Raw genomic sequence first — 19,117 nt, forward strand, 5'->3', positions numbered from 1 at the left:
GCCCAGGTCTGTCTGTTCCGGGTTCTCCCTTAACAGCCTTCTCTCACCCGGTGTGTGCTTATGCTGCTGGGATAAGAAAGCATTGCTGAATCCAAAGCTGTGGAAATGTATTAAAATGTTTTGCTTTCCTTTTTTAGACAGGGTCTCATGGAGCTCATGTTGTTCTTAACATATGTCTAGGGATGACCTTGAACTTCTGATCCTCCTGCCTTCACCCCCATATGGTAAGATTACCATGTGTGCCAACATGCCTGGCGTGCCCTCCAAGTGCTAACCGGGCCCAGCCCTGCTTAGCTGATGGGATCAAGCTGTATGGTCATAGTCCAGGATGCCTGGAGGGTGATACAGGTAGAGAATAAAGCTCCCAGCTTGTAGAGGAGATAAGTACCAAGCAGTCACCTGATCTGCTTATTATATATTTCTCATTCTATAAAGGAGCAATGCAGAAGGTAAACCTAGGCCACCAGGCAACACAGTCAGCTCTCTACCCCTGAAATGTCAGTCACTGACATGATAGAAAACTAACTTGGAACTGTCACCCTCAGCAGTTTAAGCTTTTAGGGATCTTGACTCAGGATCAACCAGGATTTGTGGTTTTGACACAGAAAAGAATTTCAGGAGTGGCCTAGATGGCAAGGATATTTCAATAGGCTCGAGGGTGGGGAGATGTCTATGCAGAGAAAGCAGTCGCCTGAGGCCCTGCTGCCAGTGCCACCAGCTGAGCCCACCACCCTGCTGTTCTGATCCTCTGCAAGCCTGAGTCAAATAACTTCTACCTCCCTTATACTGAGTCTTGGCATTGATGTGGGAGGAGCCATGAGCAAAGAACTCCAAAGCTATGCTGACTTCTGGTCAACTGTGATTGGCGCATGGCTCCGTGACCTCACAAGGAACCATTGTGATGTATGAGAGAGACCCACCTATATTAGGCACCAGCTGGGCCTAGACCTTGTTCTTAGGCTGCAGTGAAACCGTTGGTTGGGTGCAGAGAACTTTACTCTAGATTTTTTTTATAGATTTTATAGATTTTGATTTTTATTGTGCGTCTTTGGAAGTGAACATCTGTGATCACCACTGACCTGAACATCGTGAGTGTGCCTCCCAGTGGGGGCGGGTTTGTGTCTGAATTTTGACTGACTTGGCTTAGATTTAGTTCGCACCTCCTTCAGTTTATTTCCTCATCAACCATTTTCTGTTATTCTCTACACATTCATCTTTGACATTTCATACATTGGTTTATTTCTTTACCTAACTTTTGTTAAGTTAGCTGTAAAACTAACTTAAGGGATTTGATTCGGTAGTGCACTCGGAGCATACCCACCTCCCTTGTTACTTTCCCCGCCATTTCCCTGTGGTTATAAATCCCCTTATCACGTTAAGACTCTTCTGTGCACCATGCCACTCATTAAACAGAACACGCTCTGGAAAGTCTCGAGGGATGACAGTTTTCTCATGGCCTCTCGGTGTCACAGACAGGCCATCATCCTTTGGGTGTTAAAAACTATGAGTTTAGGGGAAAGGAACTGAGTGTCCTGAGGGTGGAGAGGAAGAGGGCTGCAGTAGTTGGAGTCATCAGAGAATTTGAGGGTCTGAGGGAAAAGGACCTTGAAGAAGCCTGTGTTCACTATCTAGTCCATAGCCTGTCTCTAACCCAGGCTAGCCCAAAGCCGGCTGAGTCCACTCTTGTTGGTACTGCTGCTGTTATTAAAGTCCAAATGTCCTCAAGGTTTGTGTGGGAGAGGTTTCACACCTCCTCAATTCTCTGGATTTCTGGTCTCTAACACGGGGTGCTCTTCTGAACATTGTAATGCCCCATGGTGGTGGAACCCAGCAGGGGGAATTGAGTCATTAGAGGCAACAGGACATGACAAAGCCATGTAAGCAGCTGCTTCAGACCCATCTTCCCAAGTCCCCAGACATGGATTCCCTGTCCTCTGAGAGTCTGAGCCATAGCACAACCTATGGAACAAATGTTGTGCTTCTCAGGGAATTGGTCATGGCAGTGAGACAACCATGCAGTCCTGGGAGACAGAAGGTGAAGTGGGTTTTTTTGGGGGATTGTAAATAGCTGTGATTGGTTCATTTCCCCCATGACCTCACTGGAGCCATTGTGAGGAGTTGCAGACTCTGCCCACATGAGGCCCTGGCTGGGGCTGGGGCTTCTCACTCTGCAGAGAAACTAGCTTGGTTAGGTGCAGAGTTGTTGAGCTCGTACATTGATTCATATAAACCTTGATATTACTGATCTACGAAAACAGACGCTATTCATTTGCTTTGACATCCAAACAGTGAGTTTGCTTCCCAGTTTTCTGGTTTTCATTTCTGTCGCTGAGGTGGTTCTTGACTTAATTTGTGCTTTTCATTCAGTTTCTCTTTACTAGTCCTGTATATCTATTCTTTAGCATGATTATTCCTTGACATTCCTTAAATTTAATACTTCTGGTTTTCAAAGTTTACTAGTATGGACAAGCTTTAAAGCCATCTCTTTCATCCCCGTGTGAAGATTTATCACATCTACCTGTGCCATCTTTTATCTCACAGATCCTTTGGAGCACTTAAATGCTCATCTACCCTGGTAGCTATCTTCCACACTTGCTATGTTACACCCCAACACCCGGCAAAAAAGACCAAAAACATGTCATGTGTACCATGAGGTACAGTCCATTTTATTACAGCATCCCAGTGTCGGGGAGGGCTAGCATCCTTTAGATGACCGTCTATATGAGTTTTAGATAAAGGAGCTGAAGGTGTGAAGTGTGGAGACGATGTCTGTAGTCATCAGAATACTTAGAGAACTTTAGCATCCTAGTGCAAAGGGCATTGGGGCACACCATGGGTTCATTCTCTAGTCCATACCCGCATCCCTAGCAAAGGTCAGCACAGAGTTGCTGAGTCTGTCCACCTTGTTACTATATCACTTGTTACCTTGTTACTGTGATACCTGCTTACTATGTTCTTAAAGTCAAAGTGTCCTGCTCAGGTTTGATAGGGAGGTACTCACACCTTCTCATGTGTCTGAATGCCTGGGTTCTAGCAGGAGGTGCAGTTTGATCCAGTTTGGGGAAGTCATAAAAGCCTAGGACATCAGGAGGAATTGGGTGGCTGGATACACCAGGGACCTGCCAAAGTCATGTATCCAACTGCTTCAGACCTATCTTCCCAAGTCCCCAGCTCCTCATCTGCCACCCCTCCCTGTCCCCTGAGAGCCTGAGAGAGGGTTACCCTTTGTCATTTAAGCTGTATTTTGTTGGGGATTTGCTCACAGCCTTGACAAAAGTTATGTAGTCCCTGGAGCAGGGTAGAGAATCATCTTTTGGTCTTTTTGCTGTTACTGGTCCATTCCTTACTGTGACATCACAAAAGGCCTTTGTGAGAAGTTATCGAAATCTCATCCTATAAGGCCCTGCAGCAGACTGCGGTTTGTCTTGATGCTGCAGAGAAACTCTTGTTGGATAGAGAGCAGCCAGACTTCTACACTTGACCTCATAAACTGGAATCTCCTAATCTCTTGGACCTTGACATTGGGAGATTTCCTCTTTGTTGTCTGGATTTTGTGTTCAGTTGTTTTTGATACATACAATCAATGCTTTTTGTTGAGGCACAGATTTCTGCTTATGTGTTCATTTTGCTGAATTGTTCCATTTAAATATTTTTGCCACGTTTTACTTTAGTTTCATTTTTCTTATTTTAAACCTTATCTGTGTGAAATAAGGAATCCTCTGTAACACTTCTATAGATGTATACAATGACCTGGGATCCTTTTCATCTGCTCTGTGACATTACAGCTGCCCCTGGTGTGTGCCCCAAAGTCCCCCATTTCAATTAGGATTCGAGCTAATGATGCACAGCTCTAGTCACCATTTCTCTGGAACCAGAAAGGGGGTGGGGATTGCAGTACGAACATCATGTCTATTTTGTCTTCAGAGAACAACAAAAGTTGATGTTTTTGTGGCTAAGTATGGACCTCTTCACTTGATCTCCTTACATGCCTGTTAGATAGTTACCCATAGAATTGTCCTAGGATTCCCTGTTGAACTCTCTGTGAATAGGAAACATCCTAGCTGTCATGGATTGTTTGAATATGTGTGAAGAAGCAAGGAATCTGATAACAGATGTACAAGTGAATGTTGGTCAAGGACACTGGGATACACTTAATCCTGTGTGTGTGTGTGTGTGTGTGTGTGTGTGTGTGTGTGTGTGTTGTGTTTGTTGTTGTTATGGGTTCAGCCTCAGGATTATACTGGCTTTCAAGACTATATTTGCAATGATCTTTCTTCGTGGCTTTTTGATGCTTCCCGAGGAGCAGTGGTCTCTGTTATATGGAAAGAGCCATCATGCACTCTGTTCGTCCTGAGATGTCCTTGCTAGCAGAAGTTGTGTTTCTCTTTCCATCTCATCCCTAAATTGATCCCTGTGAATGTTTTATAACATGTGGAATTGATCCTCATGCTCAGGGTGGAGTAGTTGGAAGGCAGCAAGTGTTATGTAGGTTTAATAACATCTTATCAACGTTAGTGTCTCTTATAATTCAAGAAATCTCTTGCTTACAGGAGTATCAACTCTCTAGAGTCAGTTCACATCACACACACGCAGGGCTCCCTAGGTCCTACTTGTCCTTCCTTCATACTTTATGTCTTGTCTCACATTTCAAGAGTTTGAATCTTCTCTCTGGGTGATGCAGGTCAAGGGTTTGTCAGACTTCATCCTTTCAAATCACCAGATCCTTGTTTCTTTGGTCTCTGATTCAAACTCTAAGAGACGACTTATTTCGTCTCTGCTCTTTCTTATGCTTTCTCATAATTGCTTTGGGGTTTGGGTTGACATTTATTTTTTTTAACCTCTGATCCTAAGATGTATCATTAGGAGGTTTGAGGTAGCTAATTTTTTGATGATTTTCATGATTTAGACATTTAGAGCCATAAACTTCTCTAGACCTGCTTTTGTCTTTTTCCTTCTAGAATCTTGTGGTGGTCCCATCCCCCACCCGTCAGGGTGGGGGTCATGGACGAGGAAACGGAAAAACTGGGGCATAAGAGCTGGCCGGTTTTGTCGGCCTCACAGAATTTTTCTGAGGAGATGGAGAGTACTAACTCGAATGAAACTGATCTTGAGAGTGAGTCAGAGGAGGACTACTTCTCCTGCATGGAGGATTTAGACATGGAGGATGACAGCGGAGAGGCTGAGGTGCAGGAGAAGGGCAGCATCAACTTCCGGTCAGGCCTTACTCTGCTGTGTGCCCTGAGCCAGGGGGAAGACCACAAAGAAACTATGGGCCCTTGCAAAACTCAATGTACAGATATCGAAGACTGGGATGGTACTCCCCCAAGCCAAACTACAGTCCCTGATGTCACGATGGGTACTGGCCCCAGCAGGGATACTAAAGACAGAACAGGCCATGGCCCAGGAGTGGCCATAAAAATTGATGTAACCTATTGTGAGCCCCTGAGCCACAATGAAGACCCTCAGGTCACCAAGGGCCCTGGCCACATCATGGTTACTGAGTCCACCACAGGCCATGGCCCAACAGATAGCATAGGAATTGATGTAACTGATTGTGATCCCCTGAGCCACAATGAAGACCCTCAGGTCACCAAGGGCCCTGGCCCCAGCAGGGATACTGAATCCACCACAGGCCAGAGCCCAAGAGAGGGCATAGGAATTGATGTAACTGATTGTGATCCCCTGAGCCACAATGAAGACCCTCAGGTCACCAAGGGCCCTGGCCCCAGCATGGTTACTGAGTCCACCACAGGCCATGGCACAACAGAGGGCAAAGGAATTGATGTAACTGATTGTGATCCCCTGAGCCACAATGAAGACCCTCAGGTCACCAAGGGCCCTGGCCCCAGCAGGGATAGTGAGTCCACCACAGGCCATGGCCCAAGCCGGGCCATTGTAATTCATGTAACCTATCATGGTCCCCTTAGCCACAATAAAGACCCTCAAGTCACCAAGGGCTCTGGCCCCAGCATGGTTACTGAGTCCACCACAGGCCATGGCCCAACAGAGGGCAAAGGAATTGATGTAACAGATTGTGATCCCCTGAGCCACAATGAAGACCCTCAGGTCACCAAGGGCCCTGGCACCAGCAGGGATAGTGAGTCAACCACAGGCCATGGCCCAAGCCGGGTTATTGCAATTCATGTAACCTATCGTGGTCCCCTGAGCCACAATGAAGACCCTCAGGTCACCAAGGGCCCTGGCCCCAGCATGGTTACTGAGTCCACCACGGGCCATGGCACAACAGAGGGCATAGGAATTGATGTAACTGATTGTGATCCCCTGAGCCACAATGAAGACCCTCAGGTCACCAAGGGCCCTGGCCCCAGCATGGTTACTGAGTCCACCATGGGCCATGGCACAACAGAGGGCATAGGAATTGATGTAACTGATTGTGATCCCCTGAGCCACAATGAAGACCCTCAGGTAACAAAGGGCCCTGGCCCCAGCAGGGATACTGAGTCCACCACAGGCCATGGCCCAAGCCGGGTTATTGCAATTCATGTAACCTATCGTGGTCCCCTGAGCCACAATGAAGACCCTCAGGTCATCAAGGGCCCTGGCCCCAGCATGATTACTGTGTCCACCACAGGCCATGGCACAACAGAGGGCATAGGAATTGATGTAACTGATTGTGATCCCCTGAGCCACAATGAAGGCCCTCAGGTCACCAAGGGCCCTGGCCCCAGCATGGTTACTGAGTCCACCACAGGCCATGGCACAACAGAGGGCATAGGAATTGATGTAACTGATTGTGATCCCCTGAGCCACAATGAAGACCCTCAGGTCACCGAGGGCCCTGGCCCCAGCATGGTTACTGAGTCCATCACAGGCCATGGCACAACAGAGGGCATAGGAATTGATGTAACTGATTGTGATCCCCTGAGCCACAATGAAGACCCTCAGGTCACCAAGGGCCCTGGCCCCAGCATGGTTACTGAGTCCACCACAGGCCATGGCACAACAGAGGGCATAGGAATTGATGTAACTGATTGTGATCCCCTGAGCCACAATGAAGACCCTCAGGTCACCAAGGGCCCTGGCCCCAGCATGGTTACTGAGTCCACCACAGTCCATGGCCCAAGAGAGGGCAAAGGAATTGATGTAACTGATTGTGATTCCCTGAGCCACAATGAAGGCCCTCATGTCACCAATGGCCCTGGCACCAGCAGGGATAATGAGTCCACCACAGGCCAGAGCCCAAGAGAGGGCATAGGAATTGATGTAACTGATTGTGATCCCCTGAGCCACAATGAAGGCCCTCAGGTCACCAAGGGCCCTGGCCCCAGCATGGTTACTGAGTCCACCACAGGCCATGGCACAACAGAGGGCATAGGAATTGATGTAACTGATTGTGATCCCCTGAGCCACAATGAAGACCCTCAGGTCACCGAGGGCCCTGGCCCCAGCATGGTTACTGAGTCCATCACAGGCCATGGCACAACAGAGGGCATAGGAATTGATGTAACTGATTGTGATCCCCTGAGCCACAATGAAGACCCTCAGGTCACCAAGGGCCCTGGCCCCAGCATGGTTACTGAGTCCACCACAGGCCATGGCACAACAGAGGGCATAGGAATTGATGTAACTGATTGTGATCCCCTGAGCCACAATGAAGACCCTCAGGTCACCAAGGGCCCTGGCCCCAGCATGGTTACTGAGTCCACCACAGTCCATGGCCCAAGAGAGGGCAAAGGAATTGATGTAACTGATTGTGATTCCCTGAGCCACAATGAAGGCCCTCATGTCACCAATGGCCCTGGCACCAGCAGGGATAATGAGTCCACCACAGGCCAGAGCCCAAGAGAGGGCATAGGAATTGATGTAACTGATTGTGATCCCCTGAGCCACAATGAAGACCCTCAGGTCATCAAGGGCCCTGGCCCCAGCATGGTTACTGAGTCCACCACAGGCCATGGCACAACAGAGGGCATAGGAATTGATGTAACTGATTGTGATCCCCTGAGCCACAATGAAGACCCTCAGGTCACCAAGGGCCCTGGCCCCAGCATGGTTACTGAGTCCACCACAGGCCATGGCACAACAGAGGGCATAGGAATTGATGTAACTGATTGTGATCCCCTGAGCCACAATGAAGACCCTCAGGTCACCGAGGGCCCTGGCCCCAGCATGGTTACTGAGTCCACCACAGTCCATGGCCCAAGAGAGGGCAAAGGAATTGATGTAACTGATTGTGATTCCCTGAGCCACAATGAAGGCCCTCATGTCACCAATGGCCCTGGCACCAGCAGGGATAATGAGTCCACCACAGGCCAGAGCTCAAGAGAGGGCATAGGAATTGATGTAACTGATTGTGATCCCCTGAGCCACAATGAGGACCCTCAGGTCATCAAGGGCCCTGGCCCCAGCATGGTTACTGAGTCCACCACAGGCCATGGCACAACAGAGGGCATAGGAATTGATGTAACTGATTGTGATCCCCTGAGCCACAATGAAGACCCTCAGGTCACCAAGGGCCCTGGCCCCAGCATGGTTACTGAGTCCACCACAGGCCATGGCACAACAGAGGGCATAGGAATTGATGTAACTGATTGTGATCCCCTGAGCCACAATGAAGGCCCTCAGGTCACCGAGGGCCCTGGCCCCAGCATGGTTACTGAGTCCACCACAGGCCATGGCACAACAGAGGGTATAGGAATTGATGTAACTGATTGCGATCCCCTGAGCCACAATGAAGACCCTCAGGTCAACAAGGGCCCTGGCCCCAGCATGGTTACTGAGTCCACCACAGGCCATGGCACAACAGAGGGCATAGGAATTGATGTAACTGATTGTGATCCGCTGAGCCACAATGAAGACCCTCAGGTCACCAAGGGCCCTGGCCCCAGCATGGTTACTGAGTCCACCACAGGCCATGGCACAACAGAGGGCATAGGAATTGATGTAACTGATTGTGATCCCCTGAGCCACAATGAAGACCCTCAGGTCACCAAGGGCCCTGGCCCCAGCATGGTTACTGAGTCCACCACAGGCCATGGCCCAAGAGAGGGCAAAGGAATTGATGTAACTGATTGTGATTCCCTGAGCCACAATGAAGGCCCTCATGTCACCAATGGCCCTGGCACCAGCAGGGATAATGAGTCCACCACAGGCCAGAGCCCAAGAGAGGGCATAGGAATTGATGTAACTGATTGTGATCCCCTGATCCACAATGAAGACCCTCAGGTCATCAAGGGCCCTGGCCCCAGCATGATTACTGAGTCCACCACAGGCCATGGCACAACAGAGGGCATAGGAATTGATGTAACTGATTGTGATCCCCTGAGCCACAATGAAGACCCTCAGGTCACCAAGGGCCCTGGCCCCAGCAGGGATAGTGAGTCCACCATAGGCCATGGCCCAAGCCGGGCCATTGCAATTCATGTAACCTATCATGGTCCCCTGAGCCACAATGAAGACCCTCAGGTCACCGAGGGCCCTGGCCCCAGCATGGTTACTGAGTCCACCACAGGCCATGGCCCAAGAGAGGGCAATGGAGTTGATGTAACTGATTGTGATCCCCTGAGTCGCAGTGAAGACCCCGACGTCACCAGGGGCACTGGCCTCAGCAGGGAGAATGAGGGCACCATAGGTGATGGCCCAAGCCAGGGCACAGAGAATGATGTAACATTTGGTGGTCCTGTGCACCCATGTCTATATCCCGAAGTCATCATTATCCCTGGCTCCCCCTGGGGGAGTGAGGAGTCCTTGGCCCCTCTCCTGAGCCGGAGGGAGGAATATGAAGAATCCGTGGGCAGCCCGCCTAGCTCAAATGTGGACCGTGAAGACAACTTGCATGCTGAAAACCAGAACCCTGACAAGAAGAAGAAGAGATGGCGCCTTAAAGGGGTGAGGAGGCAAATTCATCGTCTCTGCTGCTGTTTCTTCTGTTGCCTCCTCACCCCAACGGAAGGAACCCCAACCCCCAGGTGAGGGACAGGGAGAGGTGGGAAATGGAGTCCCAGTGAGCCCGGTTAGACAAGTCCAGTGATTTCTTGTGTATTAGATCTTGGCTTTTGCCAAGGATATGCTGTACCTGTTATAGGATACGAACCCTAATGTCTGTGACCCTAGAAGGAGCGTTCCCACTCTACCCCTTTATATGGATTTGGGGAAGTTGAGCCTGAAGCAGAGAAGCAGAGGATGCAACCAGGGGCAGCGGAGGGAAGGAGAGGGGTTTGGGCTTGGGGTAGGGAGATCAGGTTAGGCAAGAGGAATCACGTAGAGAGCTGTGGAACAACAGGCTAGCCTAGTGGTGAGTCCTGTCTATGTCAGAGTCACTAACAGAGTCCTTTGTTTGTGTCTCCTTTCAAGGTCTGAAGAACAGGCCTGGGGCCATGGTTCATAAACCATGGCTGCTGTTCGGCCTGGTGTGGCCTACCAGCCACAAGAGGGTACCAGGCCAGAACATTTAAGAGCTATGTGCCTGAACATCATGCCTTGTGACACAACATTGGGACAAGCTCTCTACCCCTCCTCTCCCTGCAGTGGGAGCTCTTAGCTCCCACAAGGTAAGTTCATACTTGTCCCAGCGCTATGGCTGGACACAGAATTCGGACACACGGGAACCCTATTTTAAAGAGTCAGCCATCCAACTTCTGCAATCTACGTTATGCAACTTCATGTTCCACACGACATGGGGTCTTCACCAAATCGTCCCCTAATTTTTGAAGATCCTTATGGATAACCAGCTGTAAAGAAGTCCACATCCAGGGCAGAGAGGAGGAGAGGGGTCTGTGGGACAAGGCAAGAGAGAAGAAAATCAGTAAGACAGTGAGGGGGACAGGGCATGACGCTGGGGAAGGGGAGGAGTCTGCCCATGGGAAATTCCAGTTCCAGCCACGCAGTTGAGAAGAAAGAGATGAGCAGGTAGGGCAAGGACAGGGACCTTGGGCGGGCTGATCGGGAGAAACTCCCTGGAGAAGAGAGGTATGGGGTGCAGGGCATGGGTACTCAGGAGCAGAAGACCATGCCTCCCTAGGGGGTTCAAGCCAACCCCTTCCCAGGAGCCTCCTCTTTCTGCTCTATCCAACCACAGGCTGATCTGGTAGCATCTGCGTCCTTTTCTTCACAGCCTCCTGCCACCAGGGTCCATGCTGCCCTTCCCATGTTTCAGAAGTTTAGAAACTGTGGTAGTATTTTTATCCCATTGAATGATTCTTTCACTCTGATTGTCTAAAATTACAGGACTTTTCTGGCTACTGTGAAAAGGTAACTAGGACTTGAGAGGACTGTGGAACATCACTGCTGGACAAGGCCTGCATCCTTGGCCGGCTTTGTGTCCAGTGATGACATCCGGGGTCTAGATTGGGGAAAACAGTCACTGTCATGGAGCTACAAGGTATCAGCCAGTGTTATTGTGTACATTCTTGCTGAGTGAGGTGACTGCAGAATCCTCATGGTCACCATGCAGGTTGTGAACAGCTCTGTGTCAGCGAGAGCTTCCCAGCTGACAGGGAATCCAGGGTTCTTGTCAGAGGGGATTATTTGAATCAGTGGTTCTCAATATTCCTAATGCTGCAACCTTAATACAGTTCCTTATGTTGTGGAGACCCCCAAAAAACAGTTACCTTTGCTCCTGTTTCCGATCTTAGGTGAGCCTGTGAAAGGCTCATTCGATCCCCAAAGAGGTTGAGACCCACAGGTTGAGAAGCGCTGATTTAGATGAATTAGTTTGAGTTCTCTGAGTGTCTCTGTGTGGAAGATGAGTTTCTGAAGCCTGATCTTGATGGAATCCACCAATGAATCGGGCTTTATGTCTGCTGAGAATGCTGGCATTGGTCTTTCTGAATGTGGGTGTTGCATCAGCTTAGCAAACAGCAGTCTACTTCCTCAGCCACCGCTGAGCACAGCTTGCACACACAGTCTCTGTGGCAGCCTACAGTGCCGAACTCTAGTGTTGATGGGGCAGTGGGTCAGCAGGTCATCCTGAGGAGGGCTTGACACTTGTCTCCCTGTGTCAAGAATCATTTGCAGATACCCTAGGACCTTTGAGATAGGACCTTGGTGCAGACAGATACCTATTCTAGCATTCACTTACTGAATTAGCCCATTCTGCTGACAAAACACTGTGGCCAAGGCCACTTAAGTGAGAAAGCATGTTATTTAAGGTTCCACAGTTGCAGAGGGGGACAGTACATGACCATCCTGATGGGAATCTAGCAATAGGCAGGCAGTCGTGACATTGGAGCTGGAGGTGATAGCTGACACTGATTCTCAAGCAACACCCCCCCCACACACACACACAGAGAGAGAGAGAGAGAGAGAGAGAGAGAGAGAGAGAGAGAGAGAGAGAATTATTTGGAATGGTTTGGCTGTAGAATCCTTAAAGCTCTGTGACCCCTACTGACACTTCCTCCTTCCAGGCCATACCTCCTGTTCCATATCCAAACATGTCCATCCATGGGAGTCATTCTCATTCAAACTAAGCCATATATTATCCAGGATGGGGAGAGCAAACTCTTGGGTAGCATCTCCCTGAGCTCTGACTGTCACTGTCCCCACCCTTCTGCTCTCCTTGCTCTCTCAGAGAGCCGATGACACCACTGTCTCTCTTGAAAGTTACAAACCTGCATTTCCATAAAGATGTCGGGAAGACAGAAGAGACCCTTGCACTCAGTCAAATCCACAACAAAGTTTCTTTTGTGGAACCCCTCACCTAGAGGAGCCCTGTTTGCCTCTCTGCACCCAATTGGATGTTCGGGACCACCTCACACGGTCAGAATGGGCTAGATAGTTTCAGAAAAAGAACAAACAACAGGCACACCCCTCAATCCTCACTGGGAGACACAACATACAAAACCATCAGTGGTCTGCCTTATGTGACAACGGAAGTCTGACCACAGTGGCAGCCCGTCAACCAACCCATGCCACAGCCTCTCTGCCAACTTGCTGAAAGAGGTGGGGCATTCAGCGTTAGTGTCTTCCAGCCCCTGACTATCAGACACAGTAGTCAATGTGAACATAAGTCCTGGACCAGCGCAGGGCATCATGGAGTTTAGGGAGTGTCCTGTCAATCAGCTCCTGGTGTTGGGAAAGCCATCTAATCAAGCAAAGGATGATCTTCACAGCTTTCTCATGAGCCTTTGGAAAGCAGGGGAATAGCAAACTCTGTGTGACTCTGACATCATGATCTGTCTCCTGTCGTGGTGAAGCTGAATGGGAGGTAGGTGGGCAGGTGGCCAGAGAATTCAGGCTGAGCACCATGGAAGGTTAGAATGGGACACACATGTCTGCTCAGCTCTCCTCAAGCAAAGGCTGTCTAGCCAGGGACAATGTGAAAGAAATCTGTCCCTGACAGACAAGGTTACAGAATCCATTAGGGACACCATCCAATAAAGCCAGGGCACTTCCTTTCAAGGTCTCGAAGGCACCAGCCTCATCTGCCCTTCGGTCTTACCTCAGGAAAGCTTGTGGTGGCTTCTCTGCCCCTTTCAGACAGCAAATCCACACTGCTCATCTTCACACAAGTCAAGAAATCATGTGGTTGCTTTTGTTTGGTTTTTGTTTTTTGACCAACCTTTCTGATTCCCCAAGCTGCTCACCATTGGCAGGAAATGCATAATAACCTTTGGTCTTCCTTAACTTGCAAGCACTCGTGAACACATCCAATCACAATCTCTTCTTGCTTTCCATACAGAGCTCCAACAGGGATTGACCACCACACAGGGTCAATTATTCATTTGTTCTGTTGACAACATTAGGCTCCTGAGAGATATCATGAGATGAGAACGTAGCCATCAAATTGCCCTCCTAGTGACAGGAATAACTCACTCCACCAAGTGCTCGCTCTTCAAACGTGAGGGCGTGGGCTCAGAACCAGCTGCCACAAAAAAGCCTTGAAGGCCAGTGGGAGCGCATCATCCTACCTCTATGGAGGTGGAAGGGAGAAGTCCCCTTTTCATCCTTGTACAGGTGATCTAGAGTTACTGACAAGTCACAGGTTCAAGGAGAGTGTCTCAGGAAGCAAGGTAAGTATGACACTTGAGACCCTCCTACTCACATGGGAGTGGACACAGGCAGTGCTCCAGAAGACACATATGAACACACACACAAAAGATGGGAGGCATGAAGAAAAGGGAATAGAAACATGGGTGAAGGCTTCATCTTTCATAAATGATTGTTCTTATGTGTGGGATCGATTTCTCAACCTGCGATAACTGTGATTTTGTCCACAGCATTCTAGCGAAAGGTTCCTGCATAACTGTGGTTTCAACTTCATTTTTGTCTGTCTGCTCGGATAACTCTGCTGAACATCACGGGTCACTTGAACCTATCAAGACCAGCGGGGTAACCTGTTGTAAGCTGCCTCTGTGGGACGGCAACAGAATGGCATCCCTAGCCATTTCCCGTGGTGTCATGGTAGTATGACACTGATAGTTTTCACTTGATGTTGGCACATCAGGACTATATTCCACTCCCAGAGGTGAAAGAATATTTCACAGGCCAGACACAGAATTTCCTGTGTACTATTTCATTATTCAATAAATAAATTCATGTTTATTATTTACTATATTAAATGTTGACTTGATTTTTATCCTGACCTGTGGGGCAATATTATACAGGCCATTATATACAGGCCATTGTATGGCAGCCAAACTTACAGGCCAGCTCATACCTGGCCACACGGAAGGTGGTCACATGACTTCCAGACAGGATGTCGCCATCCTAAAAAGATTAGGATATGCTAATATTGTTCTGATTCTTTCTTTGCCATTATGGAGATCACCTGGGAAGTGTTAATCCAGGCTACCTGAAGGAGCAACCATACTTGTGGAAGTGACTTTAGTCCCCCTACCTCGAAAAAGAACGCTAATGAACTTCCCCTCAGTTCACCTTTTGATAGAAAAGCTGTTTGGATAATAAACACGGGTGATCTTAAGGATTGAATGAATCCTGGGACTCCCTCCTGATATTGCCCTATGAGCTGTGTCTCAACTATTCCTACCCCTCCACACTGGCCCAGGGAGATAGTTTATGTTGGGGCTGGACCCCAACACTGATGTAAACCTATGGTATCCAATCCCAAGTGAATTGAAATATTGCAGCACAACTTCTCAGTCAGGATTTTCTAATCCTGTTTGATTTCACCGTGGCTGGTAGTTTTCAGAACTATTTCCCACAAAAACTTTGGCATTGACTCTTGAAGCAGTCCCGTGCTTCAGGGCACCTATGTCTTATTGGTAGCTGTGTCTGAAGCACACAAACATGTCACATCTGCAGCATGGCCACACCCGATGCTTCTTGACTGCATTGACGTGAGCAGTCCAGGAAGTAGCTAGGAAGGTCTTCTGTGCCGGGGTCACGTGGTCCCAGGGCTCTCACTGGTGGGAAGAAACCAGTTTCTGGGATGGCCAAATGAGAAGGAGGCCTTAAGGGATGTAAACCTAAAACCATATTGAAAAACATTTATAGGTCTAGAGAACAAAAACCAAACAACAATAGCAACAAAAAAAGAGGCCTGGGAAGGTGCCTTCAGCTTAGATGTCCCTGCTTCAGCTTGTCCAGCCGTCAGTACCAACCTGTCTCAGGAAATTCACACAAAAAGACAGCAGAGCAACTAGGGAAAACATAAAAACCAAAGCAAAGGAAGCACACTCATTAGGCAGAAGCAGGAGGATCTTTGTGAGTTCAAGATCTGTCGCATTCACAAAGAGAGTTCCAGAATAGCAAGGACTGTTTACAGAGAAACACTCTCCTGAAAAAGCAAAGGAAGCTTGAGAGAGAGGTGTCCGTTCACTGCTTGCTAGGCAAGCATGTATTCTGACTTCCTGTCTTCCCCCTCTCCGTTGGCAAACAGGAATGGTGACATATGCTTGGAATCCACCACTGGCAAGGCAACCATATGCTGATTACTTGGTCTCACTGTCAATGCCACCAGCCTAGAAGTATCACTGAGATCTGATATGGATGAGCGACCTGTGTCAAAAAAAAAACAAGGTGAATATAACCAGTCTAGCAGAAACCATGAGATCTGATGTAAATGAGTGGCCTGTTTCAAATAAACAAGGTGAATGTGTCTTAGGAACAAACACTGAGGTTTTCCTGTGGCTTCCACATGCATATATACTAAAGGAATGTATGTGTACACACAGACACAAGTGCATCCGTATACATGTAAGAAGAATCACAGATACACACACACACAGGCACACATATGGGGTGGTGGTGGGAGGAGAGAGGAAGGAGAGAGAATGGAAAAAGAATCATAAAGAATAAACTGAACTTTTGTGGACTGGTGTGTCTCAAAGTATTTGGATTTATGATTCTTTGAGACAGGGCTAGTGACCCATTCTGAAGCTCAATGAAGGCCCTACGTGTCCTCAAACATCTGCTCGTTCTGTTCTACTGCCAAGTGCTGACATTACAGGCATTGGCCTCCCTCTTCATCTGTCCAGTGCTACAAATCTGTATCAGACACTGAAGCATGCTGGGGCAACACTTCCTGACTAAGGTGATCCCGCAACCATTTTACAGATTTCATGGAGGGGTTGGAAACAGAGGTTTCTCTGGACTGCACCATCCAGTAGCAGCTTTGAATTAATCCCTAGGCTGAGAGGTGGTGGTGCAAACCTTTAATCCCAGCACTCAGGAGGCAGAGGGAGGCGGGTCTCTGTGAGTTAGAGGCCAGCCTGATCTACAAGTTACTTCCAGGACAGTTAGGACTGACTGTTACACAGAGAATCCCTGTCTCGAAATACAATCGATAATAGTAATAGTCACTCAGGTTATATTGATTACAAATTTTGGTCTATTGCTGAGACTTATTACTAAATATCTCTTACAGTTAAATTAACCCATTTCGTTTAATCTATGTGTTGCCCTGTGGCCGTGGCTTTCCCTGTCTGCTTGTGTCTTGTGTCTTGGGTTCTGACCCCGTCTCACATGATTCTGCCCTTCTTTCTCCCTGTTTGGCTTTCCCACCTAGATTTATTCTGCCTTGTTAAAGGCCAAATCAGCTTTTTCATCAGCCAGCAGCATACAGAAGGGTTATCCCACAGCAAGACCTGGTGTCAGGAAGTGAAAGAAGGATCTCCTCTGGACTTAAAATTACTGTGGACGCTCGCCACTTATGTTGCGTAGCTTGGGCCCCTCTTAGCAGATATTCACACCGAGGGGTGTCAGAAACTGGAGCAACGGTATCACAGGAGGAGAAGTGTCAATGCACACCATGGTCACCTTCAATTCCCAAAGCTCAGAGAGACTAGCGACAGAGGCCCTGAAGGCCTCAGAAGAGACGGTCTCTGGCAGAAACGAAAAGGCTAGGAGACAGGCTGACTCCATGCAGCCAAACCTCTAGCATTTTGGTTATAGTTCTGACCAACAGGCAGAAGACTACATTGTTCTTCATGTTGGGTCATCATTGTTTTCAGAGCACAGACCACAGTCACATCAACATGGATAGACAGACACCATGGGGAATGGGATATGGACTTCCACCTTCTGAGGAACATCCAGCTCGTGAGAGCCACAGAGAGTGACAATCATGGCGAACATAGGGACTAAGAAACCGGAACTAGGGATTGCGTTGGGGGGATTCCTCGGTTGGCAGAGTACTTGTCAGACAACAGTGGGGACCTACATTTGTGTCCCAGCACCCGCATATAAAGTCAGCAGCACCAGCACGCAGTGGTGATCCCCACTCTTGAGAGTCTTAGGACAGAGTCTAGGAGAAGCGATGAGCCCCAGAGCTGGTGGGAGACAGCTTCTCTAAATTCGCACTGGAAGGCCATCGAGAAGAGAATCATGAAGTTGAATTCTGGATCCAAGAAGTACACCCAGAAAGGAAGACACGGGCAACTAGGGAAAGGCATCCTGACTTGTTGGGAAGTCAGGCTCTACCTGAAGCTGGGCTATGGGGAGGGGTGGTCTCCCCGCCAGATGCACCAATCCTGGGGCTCTCTCAGCACTGGTACAGCTGAGCTCTGCTCCACCCTCCCAGGGGAGCCTCCCAGCAGAGGTACATAGCACAAATTCCAATTATTCTTAAAAAACACAAAAAAAAAACAAAAAAAAATAAACCCACCCAGAGTCAGATACTAGGGCGTGAAGGCTGAAGAATCAGAGCAGTGTGCCAGCCACTAAAGAGACCTTTTACCTCGACCAAAGTTCAAACTGAAGGGGCGATCCTGTCCTCAGACTGTCTCTTCCCATCTTATATTCCTCTCTCCTCCCAGCCTTATCCCTCCTGTCTCCACCTTCCTATGCTGGGATTAAAGGAGTGGGCTCACAAGTACTAGGATCACATTTGTGTGAGCTGTTTCCCTTTTCGACAGATTCAATCTTCTGTAGCCCAGAGTAGCCTTGAACTAACAGAGATCCCTCTGCCTTTGTCTCTCCCAGTTCTGGGATTAAAGGTGTGTGCTATCACTGCCTGACCTCTAGTAGCTTAGATCTGCACTCTGATTTTCAGGCAAGCTTTATTGGTTCAAACACAAACTAAGTATCCCTACAGAGGTATCCATTTCTTCTCAGCTCTGTCCCAAGATGTGACTTCTTCTCTGCGAAAGGGGAAAGGCCTGCAGGAAGGCGGCAGTCTCCTCTCCTTGGACGCCAGTGAAAAGTTGTTACTCACCTGCCCTGACAAGTGTTTTTGCTCAGCTTCCTCTTCTGCTTACTGCAGAACAGGGTCATCACGAGATGGTAGATAGGCAGTGCTGGCTGAGCGAGGGGAGGGCACCGAGCCTTCCACACACAGCAGCATCACGCTATCCCTCTACAGACATCAGCATCAAGCCTTCCAGAGGCTGGGTTTCCTTTCTCCAGGCCACACAGCACTGGGTGTGTCAGAGCAGGGCCCACACACTCACCTGAGGGACGTTCTGACAGCCTCCTTCCTTCCAGGACCACCCCAGTGTTTTCTTTGGGTAGAAGGGTCTCAGGGCACAGATAAAGCAAAGGTATCCGGGGGGGGGGGGAGTTGGTATTGGGGTTATTTTCTGTGGGTGCTTAACCCTTTTCAGAGGGTCCAAGTGACTTGCTGGTATAGCCCCTATAGATGGGGAAGCTGTGAACACAGAACCTTTTCAGCTCCTGTGGGCCACTCAGAAGGACCCTTCTTCCTGCCGCCTGTTCGGGGGATTGCAACTTGAGCCTGATCCAGGAGACAGACATGTGG

General features: G+C 48.8%; 1 protein-coding gene across 3 annotated transcripts in view; it reads left to right on the plus strand.

The window, feature by feature from the left end:
- LOC148118446 (uncharacterized) overlaps positions 1-14,509 on the plus strand; it is a 33,434-nt gene extending 18,925 nt beyond the window's left edge. The window contains exons 1-4 of one of the 3 annotated variants that reach the window (XM_087900195.1): positions 941-1,088; positions 4,959-9,929; positions 10,315-10,511; positions 14,178-14,509. In XM_087900195.1, coding sequence (XP_087756321.1) covers positions 5,002-9,929; positions 10,315-10,348 — 4,962 coding nt within the window. In that variant the 5' untranslated portion in view covers positions 941-1,088; positions 4,959-5,001 and the 3' untranslated portion in view covers positions 10,349-10,511; positions 14,178-14,509. Of the gene's footprint in view, positions 1-940; positions 1,089-2,083; positions 2,289-4,958; positions 9,930-10,314; positions 10,512-14,177 lie in introns of those variants that run through there. The other 2 variants (XM_087900196.1, XM_087900194.1) reach the window with 2 other exon arrangements.
- The last annotated feature ends 4,608 nt before the right edge of the window (positions 14,510-19,117 follow it).

This window comes from Myodes glareolus, chromosome 22, assembly GCF_982192425.1.
Source record: "Myodes glareolus chromosome 22, mMyoGla1.1, whole genome shotgun sequence".
Lineage (NCBI taxonomy): Eukaryota > Metazoa > Chordata > Mammalia > Rodentia > Cricetidae > Myodes > Myodes glareolus.